The 12,594-nt window shown below is 38.6% G+C and overlaps 1 protein-coding gene across 5 annotated transcripts in view; it reads left to right on the top strand.

Annotated features, from left to right (window-relative positions):
• The window catches only part of IKZF3 (IKAROS family zinc finger 3), a 65,515-nt gene that overhangs the window by 30,539 nt on the left and 22,382 nt on the right, over window positions 1-12,594 (top strand). For 3 of the 5 annotated variants that reach the window (XM_043536768.1, XM_037886936.2, XM_007061967.4), the window contains 2 exons: window positions 11,334-11,594; window positions 12,315-12,482. In XM_043536768.1, coding sequence (XP_043392703.1) covers window positions 11,334-11,594; window positions 12,315-12,482 — 429 coding nt within the window. The remainder of the gene's footprint in view (window positions 1-11,333; window positions 11,595-12,314; window positions 12,483-12,594) is intronic. The other 2 variants (XM_043536769.1, XM_037886938.2) reach the window with 1 other exon arrangement.

Here is a 12,594-nt window from a genome sequence, read left to right as displayed (position 1 = left end):
GTTGTTAGTAGGAATACAGTTCCCCTTTCTCTGCTCGTCACAAGTCCGCTGTTTTTGAAAATTCTGGCATTATGCTCTTTGTTGGGCCACCTTGTGTACACATTCATGAACATCCCTTGATGATCCACCAAAGCTTTCATCACCCCTGCAGCTTTGAAGATTAAAAATAAATGTTTAAATGTAAAGAGTTTTAAATGGATTCAGTTAGTGTGAATCAAATGCTATGCTTGTCCTCATCCCCTGGTGGGTGGAGAAGGTCCTAGAGTAGCAAAGCTGACACAGTCCACTCTTCTGGGTGGTGATGCCATGGAGGAGCTACACGGGGACCTCCACACCCCATGCAAACCACAGAACCCTGTTCCACAGTGTCATGGAGCTTGACTTATCGCAGGATGGGGGAAGGAGGCTGGGGTTCTGGCATGTTCCAGGCCTAGGGAAGAGTTTAGTAGCAGAAAAGATGGTGCCACCATTGTGACTTTGGAAATGGAAGTGAGGAGTGCAGACTCAGGCTAAGCTGGGCTCTTTCCATCTTTTCATCATCACCAATCCTAAAAGTTATACAGGTCAAAACAGGCTTTGATGGCACCTGCGCAACCAGGGTTGTCCATATTCTGGCCCCTCATGTGGCCTTTTTACTCCGTTTGATCACGCACCTTGCAACACATTCTGTATTGTCCTGCAAGTCTCCACAACATACCCTCCACTGACTTCCCATCATCAAACTTGTCCCCAAAAGACCAGGGTGGACAGTTTTTTCACAGGGAAGTCCAAAATCTCCTCCACATTGAAGTAGTGCTCTCATCCCTGTGGTCTGGTGCTTCACTATCAAGCTTAGCTCACCAAAGGCCTACCGAGAAGCCTCCTTTTCTATCTTGATGTTATACAGCCATGGACGCTCATGCCAGGTTTTGAGAAGAACTCAGTTCCACCAGCCTGTGGTCATTGTCCATTCCCAAATGGTGTTCTCCAGCTGCTGAATGGCAGGCAGCCATCTATTTGGATGGCGATCAGGCATTTGATAGTTTAGTTTTTTTTTTTTTTTTCAATTAAAGATATCTCCAACCATAATAATTTTCCTTCGTTACTGCTGTAAGCCAGCATTTTCCCTGTTTATATGATTAAATCATCCATACCTGGTAACAATGATCATTTCTTAGAGCTTGTTCACTTATTAATCTTGCATTATCAGCGGAGGTGGTTTCTATATAGAGTAATGGAGATGTGGTTTCAAGCTTTGTGCGAGGTGGGGACAACTGCAATCTGTATATTGTCCAACTCTGGACTGGTTTGGTAGAAGTTTTGGGCTAACTTTGCAGATGGTGAGATTGGGAAGCGTCAAGGAGACATTACAGAAAATTAATAATGGCAATAAATGAATTATGATATAATGTCAAAATATCTCATCAAAGCTAATATTCTTGTTGCATTTCCATATCCCTCTTCACTGTTCTCAGTGGAAAACAAGAAGCAACATCCCAGGAACACTGCAAATCAGTTGTAAGAAAATCTGCAGTTGTAGCTAGCAATTTCAAATTTGTACAGTCCCTTGGCCACACAAACACACTGGGTGATATGATGCTCCCTCTGCCTGCATGCCGCATGCTCAAAACATGCCATAGAAAGGTTACACATGGTGAGTGAAATTCAGCCTTTCACACACACAGCCCAAGGAAATGAGCTTGACCTTAGTATGATCACTGAATATAGTGCAAGCAGTTAGACAGAGAACTGTAGTAGCAGGTTAATAAAAAGCTTGGTGAAGAACAAAAAGAACCCTTGCTGCCCCAAGGGAATTGAAGTTGTATGCTGTGGTGCACATGGTGTATGCCTGCCTGCAACTATGAAAAAAAGTGTTCCAATGGTGCTTCCTGTAACTAGTCAGAAAAGAGACAAGCAACGAGGCAGATATCGGGGGAAGGATTTAGACTTCCCTTTCCTTTTCATATCCCCCACCATGGTGGCCTTGAGTGGCGCACATGCTTAAGTGAAGAGTCCTTAATTTAAAAATTAAATTAAAAATATTTGTTTCCATGGGAGACACAGGTCAAGCACAAGTAGTGTAATTAAAGTCTCAATTCCATCATTGGTTGAGGCAGACTACTTTTTCAGTGTTATGAATGTTAGCTAGCTTTCATGGTTGTGAAATAAAAAGAAATAGAAGCCACATTTGTGGTTTATGGATGCTAATTGCTGCTGCATTTAGGTGTGTGAAAGGGGGCGGTTAAAAGGCTGGAGTGAGACAGGAGAGGCTGACAAACCCTCGCTTAGGCGCTCACTGAGGTTCCAGTGGTGCTGTTTAGCACACGCACTTATCTGCTTGAAAAGGAAGTGCCGTTTTTTATCAGAATATTACATCTCCCAAGCCTAGATCGAGCCCTGCCGCTCATGGGACTCAGGGGTTATCTCACAACATCAGCAGTACTTTGCTGCAGAAGTTCATTTAACAGGGGATTTCTGTAATGTTAAAACCAGGCAAGGAGTCTGTACTGGTTAACTGTGTCAAGTCTGTGAGCTTTGATAGCTATGTCTGAACTGAAAGTCACATCTCCCTAATGTTATCAACAAAAGATTCACTCTACTTTTTTTTTAATTCTGCAGTACTGTACTGTCAACAAAAAGCAATACTGCCAAACATTTTTAATGACATCAACAAAAATTAGTCAGTTTCATTACAACTTGTTTATGAATGACAGACAGATTGTGTTGTACTGGGCACTTATAACAGGGCCCAATGTAATTAGGAATTAGAGGTATGAAAACTCAGTAATCTTGATTGCCTTAGCCAGAAATGTGCAGTCATTTCCTTAGTCTGTTTAATCCATTATCCTTACCTAGGAAAAAAAGACTAAATTTCTTTTGAGGTATGTGACTATCTGTATCATATCTGGTCAGAGAAGGCAAGGCCAAGGAGGAAAAAGGTACATACTATTATTCAATAGATTTTTAGTTCTCAAGGTCTGTGCTCCCTTTCCTCTGTTCACACTGTATGTAACCCATAGATCCATACAATACAACTGTGAAATTAAAACCGGGACAATTATTTATTCTTTTTGTACTGAAATGAAATCTAGACCGGGGACCTATTTTTTCCCATGCGGTACACAACATATGAGAGGTGAAGATGAGAGAATGGCCCTGGAAATCAGATCACACGTCACATTAGACAAGAATCAGTTTACAGAAACATGGGCTAGTAGAGGATATCAATTAAGATAACACACACGTTATCCCCAGACCTATTTATGTGGCAAAAAAGGATGAGTTTAATAATGTTTGAGTCACTGGAAAGATGCTGGAATGTAGAAATTAACCCAGAGGCGGTCAAAGCTAGATTAAAGTGCAAAAGTAATTAATGGATTATATTATCGCAACAAAGTAACTCTGGAGGGGAAGCTTTTGTGATCTAAAAATCTAGTTTCAAAACCTGGATTATCTAGAATTATACATTCAAATCCTGGTTTGGTTGACTCACCTTTCATTCTTCCAAAATAGATAATTGAGTTTCATGTGGTTTAATCTGTTTGGGTCTTTTAGGCAGGATCTTAAAAACCAAGGTCCTGTCTTCTCTGCATGTTCATTAAATTTCCACTGGTACTTTTCATAAGAGTAGGAATTTGCCTTGCTTTTTTGGGCCAAAATTTTCCCTTCCTTATGCACTATGATGTACTGGCTGCTAAACTCCACACAAGAGTGATTCCTCAATCCTGTATATTGTGCATAATTTTGAAAACATTTTGGAATCAAATTTGCTATATAAATGTCAGTTAGTATTATCAGGTGCTATTGGAATAAAGGACATTTGAAAATCTATTTGAGAGTGATTAGCAAGATTGTACTTTAAACGGTTCAGGTTTTGAAATGCATTTTAAAAACCAGATGACCAAAGAAAGTCAAGCCTGACTGATCACATTAGTAATATGTCTCTTAATCTCATTCGATAGTGTTTAAAGGTTATACTATCAGAATTTAACATATAACCTCTTTCAGTCTGATTGTTATGTCCAGATGTTTTCTGATTCAACTGTCTTACTGAAGTGTGATTTAATGGTTGTGATTGTATCTGGCTTTCTGGACTTCAGGAATTGTAGTTTTACAAGTTGTGTTCTCTGACTCATGTTATCTAAATAGTAACAGAAAAACTCAGAGTTTAATCTTTTTTTTTTTTTTTTTTTTTTTTAAGTTCAGAAAATCAATGCCAGAAGATCTTGTAAATTAAGCAACATTGGCACAGACAGGATTTGAATGGGAGAGCTCAAGATAAAATTCAGGCACTGCAGGTGATGAAGTAGGAAGTGGTGTTCTCTCTGAATCAATACTAAACTCTCATCCCCAAATAATGCCTGGTGTTCTAGTCACATTCCATCCAGGATGATTACAGTCCGCTTCCCTAAATTCCCACTGCAGCTTTAGTTGGATATAATATATAGTTGCTATCTTTCAGTCCAGAGTTGATAGCACTTAGCTTTGGACAATGTAATTCCTATATAGATAGTTCAATCAGTAACATTTTGTAAAGTGGTTTGGGATCTTTCTGAATGAAAGCACGATAAAGTGAAAGACCACTATTATAGGGCAGACAATTGATAATACACAAAAGCTAACAGACATTTAAAATATTTGGGCATAGGATCCTTCATGAAATTATAGGTCTCCACAGGGGAAAAAAAACAGAATGTTAGTCTTTGATGAAAAAGCTCTAAGAAGCTGAGGGTTAGGGTTAACTCTGAATTTCCTGGCTCGAGTTTCCAGCATAATTCTTATGATTTATTTTGTGGTAATTTAATTATATTTTAAGATACATCAGGTTCTATTTTGATTATAGGAGGACAGTTATTAAAAGGGGAATTGTTATAGATAGAAGTTAAATGTACAAATGCTTGGAAGAGTATTCCTGATTTTTCTATTTGAAGTGCTGTACTTCAGTCTGATTTGCTTCTATTTTTGTCTGAAGTCTGAATAAAAATAAAGAGACTAATTAGCATAAAACATGCATTCCACAGAGAGGAATTATGAAAGTTTCTCTCCTATTTTTAGAAGTGAAATTTCTACCAGGTGCACACTACATTGGCTCATTTAGATATCACCCTTGAAATGTGCTGTATACAGTGTATAAGTTAAACGGGTGTTTATTTCTTTATCACTAAAATGTAGACGGTGAATTATAGTACTAAGATTAAAGACACCTTGCAACAGGCAAAAATAATCTGACGGTAATAAAGGACAGTAGGGCCAGATACTCACTGAAGTCCAATGAAGCTTTGTTGAATTACACCAGATGAGGATCTGACCCATGGATTAAATAATTATTTTGATAAGACAAAATCTCAGGCACACTGGCTCAATGCTTGGAACACCTATGGAGAGTGAAGCAAAGTTGGCTTTGTGCTGCTCCACCCAGTCCCTGGTGCAATGTAGTGCAGCCCCAGCCTGCTGGTAAACACATTGTCTTGTAATGGGGCTAGAAGACCTACTGGGATTGCCAGAGTATAGTGAGTTCCAGCCATGTCTATTCCATCCCTAGGGCAGAAGGGGACATGGCTGGAGTCAACTGCTGGGGAATCATGAATTTTGAAATAAAATGGACAATCAGGTGGAGAAATACAGAAAGGTTGTTCCAGACCATGTCAGAGCTGCAATGGAGAAGGGGTGGCTCAGAGGACTGGTATTAGGCAGTGGAACCTTTTACTTCTACTTGCCCGTTAATTCAGTCCAGATTAGTAGAGCTCATCTGATGGTTGTTCAGGGGACTATGAAATGACTTGAGAATATCCATTTCAGTGCCTAGCGGACAAATGATCTTATCACAAAAAACATCACCACAGTCATCATTAATTGGCCTTATCACCATTTTCAGCAGAGAATCCTCAAAGTCTGACTGGGCCAGGAGGACTTGAATTCCATTCTCATCCTTACAGTTGATACCTGCAGCCACATTGACATAATGGTGTGAAGGAAAGTTCCTCTGTATCTGTTTGTGTTGTCCCTGTCCTGTGAGTAAGGCCAGGCATAACTGTGTTGGTCAGAGATATGATGAGGTGTGATTTGTGACCAACTAGCTGTGTCAAAATCCCTTAGATGCAGTAATATCAGCAAAAGCGTAGTTTTACTGGTAAAAGCTGCATCCACACTAGGAGTGCTTTACCAGTATATGTATTTTTTAAATGGACACCTTACCGTAAATGCTCAATTATTGAGGGACAATCTACACTCATTCCTATATTTGCTTTCTACAACCAGCTCACTGTACAACTTTTCATGAGTGATGTACTCAAATACTTGGATGCTAATATTTAAACTGTATTGTTAAATTTTTTCACCTAAATTTGGGTTATTGCTGATTATGCACTATAGGTATCTTATGACTTTTAAACAAACATTGTATTTGTGGATAATCTATGCACTATACCCAGATGTACAGACACTCTTTTCTTAACCTGTGTATTATATAATTTTTAACATTAACTTTAATAAAAATTTTATATCTATACTGGCAAAGTGCTTGTAGTTTAGACCTGGCCTAAATTGCAAGCTGCCTGCCTGGCACCTTTCTCCAGTACTAAATATACTGAAAAATATTTTTGTAATCGTTATTGAAATTTTTAATGAACATGTAATTTAACACTTTTGTGAATCTTAAGAAAACATGGAAAGGAAAGAAAAGAAGTAATTTATCTAAGGTTTTGTTATTGGATGAACTGTGTGCATCTCCTCAAATATTTGATTATGGATTTTTCTTCTTTGTTTACCCTTTCATTTGACAGGATTAAAAATGGTTGCCATGTTATAGAATTACAGTATGTACACATTGCGTTATGTTCATTGCGTAGTGATTGCTGAGTTTTTCATAGACATTCAGGATTGTGAATTCTCTTTAATATGTAAACTCTTATGACTTCTTCAGTTTTGTGGTATGCAACTGTGTTATTTTGCCAGCATAGGCTAGAAAATCTCACTTTCTGTGAGATGGCAAAGAGTAGTTTTAGTACCTCACAATTCTCTCTTCTACTCACAATTCTAGGAACAGTTTGTGGAGACATTTGCATACTGTATGTAACAATTCATCAGTTAATATCAGTCAGGTACAGGTAGTCACAAAACATTCTACTCCTTCTATATATATATATAGAGAGAGAGACTTGTTTTTGTTCTTTAGTGCTCCAAGCTTCTAAATCCTATGAACAGCTGTCAAAATCTGGTAAACTATCTAGATGCTTTCACAATTTGTTTAATTGGATAGTTAGGAAATGGCATACAAGAAAAGCTTTTTCTTTTTCTTTTTTTTTAAGTCTGGCTGAACATCTGTAGCATTAGGGGGCTCATTATCTCAGAATTGGCATAGCAAATCAGTAGCATCGTTAAAACGCCACATTAAGATGATTAAGTTTCTTTTGTTATCCATTTGACTTTTTGCATGTGTCGAGGATTTCATTATTATGACCCCACTCCTCGTACAATACTTGAGCAACATCACCCTGTTGTGCTGTTGCCTTTAATGGCTTCTGATTCTTAATCTTTCTGTCTTCTGTAACTTCAGTAACAAACTTTGCTCAGTAACAGCACAAAACTCACATTCTTTTCCCTGTGTTTGATGTCAAGGAATTGGATTAAGAATGGCAATTGAAGGCTGTTCCCCTGAGAATTCCTATTAGAGAGTATAGTCAAGACAACACACTTGTTTTTCTTAATTATTTGCTGTTGTTGACTGTGTATTATTATTATTCTTGAATTTACAGAGCATACATATGCAGAGTTTCTGTGGTGACTCAGTCTGATGTTGCCATCACAGCTTTATATTTTGGATCTTTTCCAGAACCCTTTGTTTTTACAGTGTTTCAGGTGAAACAAAAATATTACTCTGGAGTATGTCTTTCATCTCATGATCATCACCCCAGGAAATGAAACCATGTGCATCAGCCCTAATGTATCACACCACCACTTTGTTGTGTAAAATCTACCAGATCCTTTCTGCTGTGTGTATTGTCTTCAGGAAGGCCCCAAAAAGTAGTTACCCAGGCCAGGACAGATTAATTATTTCTTCTCTATTAACCTCTTCTCTTTCCTGAACACGTAAGGGACAATAATTCTTAGACACAAGAGGCAATAATTCTTATCTTTTTAACCAAGTGGTTCCTATATGTACTTCAGTGAGCCCTTTAAGAATATCCTCGTCTTTCCTCACTTTAATTCTCCTCCACAATTCTGTGCGTTCTCCTTTTGGCTGAGGAGGACTAGACTGGGTACTCTCCAAACCTGTCAAAATCTCTCTTTATGCAACATGAAGCATTCCCACCCGACCATTAGTGTTATGATTCCATAGGGCTCCCTATGCCTGCCAGCTTGCAAAGCAAAAAGGCCTGGACTAGAAATTGAATTTGTCTCCTGCATGACAGTGCAGACCTCTACTACCACTTGATCAATTATTGACTTACTTTTCCTAGGCCATTTCTTTTTTTTTCCTTGGGAAAATGGCATAAATATTGCCACTTGTTCCCTTCGCCTATCACAAGCACACTGAGATACTTTGGTAGCACTACTTTCCCCTTAATTATGGCCAACATCTTAAGGTAATATTTCTATACCAACATTCACTCAAAATGAAATAACTCTTCCCTAATAGGTTCTGCTTTCTGCTATCTTTTAGTTGTCAGTAGCTGCAGTTTTCCGTTGAGGTTCTTTTAACGCCTACATGCAAACTGAAAAGCACTCAAGCTTTGGTGGGATATCACCGACAGCTGGAGTGGTAGTGATGATTTAGGGGGGAGGGCCTTGATCAGAACTCAGGTGCATCCTTCTCATTTATCATCAGAAAACAAAAACATTGCAAACAGTGTGCAATAAGGAAAAAGCAAAACACAGTTATTTTCCATGGTGGAACCATGAAATATAGCCCAAACTATATCAGTCTGCTTCATCTGTCCCAGTGGAAATCAGGGACAAAACACATGTATATTATTCACGAACATTGGTATATTTCTCTAAAGAGTAAAAAGATGTGAACCATGAACTTGTGGTGGGAAACATAAAGGATAAAACTATAGAGAAGTCTTCTACATCAGAGGTTAAGACCAGCCTGTTCCCCTAAGCAGCCGCATTTAATACAGATGACAGGTAAAACATTAATTAGTAAGCGGAAATTTAAACGTATTTCTGAAGGTATCAGCAAGGTGCAGCTGCAATGTGCACTTTCTTTTAACACATTGTACAGGACCTGATGAATTATTTTGTAAGGATTGTCCTCTTTTATTAAAAAATAAATCTGTGTGGAAAAGAGTTTTGTTTAACATTCCCCCCAACAACTAGCAGTCAGTATTGTGCAAAGTTATACAACTAGAGGCTACACTAACTTTTGCTTGAGCCCTGTCTGCTCTGGACAATCCCCTATTTGGGGGCATGGGAATGGGCAGCAATAGTTTCAAGCAGGGAAACGCTGTCAGTGTTGTTTGAGCATTCGTGAGCTACATACATACGAAAGCTTATGCTCAAATAAATTTGTTAGTCTCTAAGGTGCCACTAGTACTCCTTTTCTTTTTGCGGATACAGATTAACATGGCTGCTACTCTGAAAGCTGTCCATGTTGTGACTCCAAAGGAGATGCACTGTCCAGGAGGTAGATAGGGAGGCAGGGTTACTCCTGAAACAGATAAGGAGAAATAAGGTACCTGTGTAGGTTAACCTCTGGTGGACCATTACCCAAGACCGGTCTGGATCCTTGGGTGATCTGTGGGCTCTGAGTGCCAACCTCCCCGCTCACAGAGAGGAAAGGGGAAAGAAACACACTTCCTTCTGACAGAATCATCTAAGGGAAAAACTGAGGGAGACCTCCTGGAATTTTCCTCACCACCAGGACCCTCACAGCCACTTGCTCCCCCCCTCATCCCCACAACTTTAAGCCAGAAGTAAGGCCACAGGCAGAAAATTGCGCCCTAGTGAGAAAGGGTTATATTCTTAGACAAAAGCATACTTGGTGCCCATATAAATGCCTGAGCTCACTGCAAGTATTCAGGACAAAGGAGTATTTTTCTTCCATACTTCAGCTGAGAAGTTTGACTTCATGAAAGGGTTTATGGCTTGATTTTTATTTTTTCACTTTTTTTTTATTCTGTCACTTCATTTTCACTGGCACCAATTGTTTTTTCTCTGCATTTGATGTGGTTTCTTTATCAGATCCAGAGATAATGCAGTTTTGATAGTCCATGTTCTATACATTAGAGAAAGGGCAAGCACCTTGCTTAGCAGGAAGGCCATATTTAACTGTCTAACCCTCATTTCTGGAAAGGAGCAGGTGGCCAGGAGTGCAATACTTTCAAACAGGAAATTATATATTTTATCTCTAAGAGAATGGTCAGTCTCCTCATGTTTTTACTCCTGGAGCATTGTCTCCTGAGTGAGGGGTTATTATTTGCAAATGGCTAGCTACTTGCACCATTGTCCCATCTTGCCAGTAGGGTCATTTTCTAACCAAAACCTAAGAGGCTGTCTTCATTAGCCACCCAGAAAAAATGGGAACTCAAAGGACCAGGAGCCTATCCAGGGACATTTAGGAGAAGGAGACCAAGTATGGCCTACCAATAGGGCAGGATGCTGATAATCAGGGCTACCTGAATTATTTGTCAGACACGTGCTATATTTGTCAGACTGTTAGCAAATATCTTGGGGAGGAAATTGACCCCTGAGTTCTCTTTGCAATTTTAATGGAAATTAATGGATGCTTCTAAAAGCTTTTGAGATCCTTGGATAGAAGTTGCTGTTTGAAGTGATAATTAGTGAAAATCCTGATGAGGATTGTTGAGAAGAATTAAATTAAAAGGGTCTCTCCTCACATTACAATATAGGAACAGCAGAATTAAATACTGGATCACACCTGTGGTCCATCTAGTCAAGTGGCAAGCACCAAATGCTTCAGAGGAAGGGACAAGAATCCCCTGCATTCTTGGCCTCAAGGACAGACACCCTGAGGCAATAATCTCTATAGTCTAATTATGTATTATGTGAACAAATATTTTCTTTTATATATTGTACAGTATATATAACATAATAACAATTTGATATATGGTGTATTATATATTTATATAACATAGAAGCAAAATATCCCCAAAATATAATTAATATGTATAATTTTTATAATAATTATTTCTTTAAGATTATCACTATAAATGCAAGATCCATGAGGACTGATGTCTTAACTGTATTTCATTATTTTTGTGGATTTACGTCAAACATGCAGAGTTATTTTAAACATTTTTATATTAAATTAGCTGATGTGGATTTGTTTTAGAGAGACATTATAGCTTCTAACATAATTTTTCATTTTGTGCTTTATTGTTCACCTGCAGATGACTTGGTTAAAGTGAAGGGTGAATACAATGAAAGAGAAGAGAGTGCTTTGAATTCAGAGCCTATGGAAAATACAGAAGAATCTGAAATACCTTACAGCTATCCAAGAGAATATAATGAATACGAGAGCATTAAACTGGAGAGACATTCTGGTTCATATGACAACATCAGGCCAACTAGTGGAAAGATGAACTGCGATGTCTGTGGATTAGCCTGCATTAGCCTCAATGTCTTGATGGTTCACAAGCGTAGCCACACTGGTAAATATCCCTATATTATCCTTAAAAGAGCTACATTTTGATAGCATATGATTTGAGTGTGGTCTAGTGATTAAAAGGGTAGCAGAAATCACAGCTCTTTGTTCTGTTCCTGAACCTGCAAATATGACCTTGGGCAAGTCACTTAATCTTTCTGTGCCTCTCTTTACCCATCTGCCTAATGAGTACAATAATATTTACATGTCTCATCAGGGTTGAATGTTTGTAAAAGCATGTTTGTGAAGTGTTTTGAGAATTTTGGATGAAAGGCACTAGCACTTCGTCACGTAAATACTTAGTCAGTCAAAAACCAGGAGTCAAGCTGTTTTGCTGGTTGCTGCATCTTGCTTGTATGTCATGCTTCTCTTTGTACCATACCTTAACACAAAGTCAACTATCATATTAGGTACAGACTGGGAAGAATTAAAAAGGTTTTTTTTCCCCTGAAAATTCTCAACATATTAGAATCAACTTCCTCAAGAACATTTATTTCCAGTCCACAGAAAAACTATACATTTGGAATATTTCTCATAAACGGACACATTGTGCCAAATTCACAAGTAACTTCCACTGAGGTTAACAGGAGTGGTGTGTGTGTCCCAGGACAGAATTTGATCCAGTATCTCATTCTTTACTCCTCCAAAAAGGAAAGGGTGAGGGGCTGGAGGTGATATCCATATAAATATTAAATGTCCTTTTTTTTTTTTTGTATGTCATTTTAAGGTGAACGGCCATTCCAGTGTAATCAGTGCGGAGCTTCCTTTACTCAGAAGGGTAACCTCCTCCGCCACATTAAACTACATACAGGGGAAAAACCTTTTAAATGTCATCTTTGCAGCTATGCCTGCCAAAGGAGAGATGCACTAACTGGTCACTTAAGGACACATTCTGGTAAGTGCCTACAGAGACACTTAGGTGTTGTAAATGTGTGTCACTAGGACATCAGTTGTGGAAAATAGAAAGGGTTAATCCATAAGGTTTAATCTGGCAGTTGGATTCTGGA

This window comes from Chelonia mydas, chromosome 27 (assembly GCF_015237465.2).
Source record: "Chelonia mydas isolate rCheMyd1 chromosome 27, rCheMyd1.pri.v2, whole genome shotgun sequence".
Classification (NCBI taxonomy): domain Eukaryota; kingdom Metazoa; phylum Chordata; order Testudines; family Cheloniidae; genus Chelonia; species Chelonia mydas.
The sequence above is the reverse complement of the archived record's forward strand: the minus strand, read 5'-3'. Positions and strand labels throughout refer to the sequence as shown.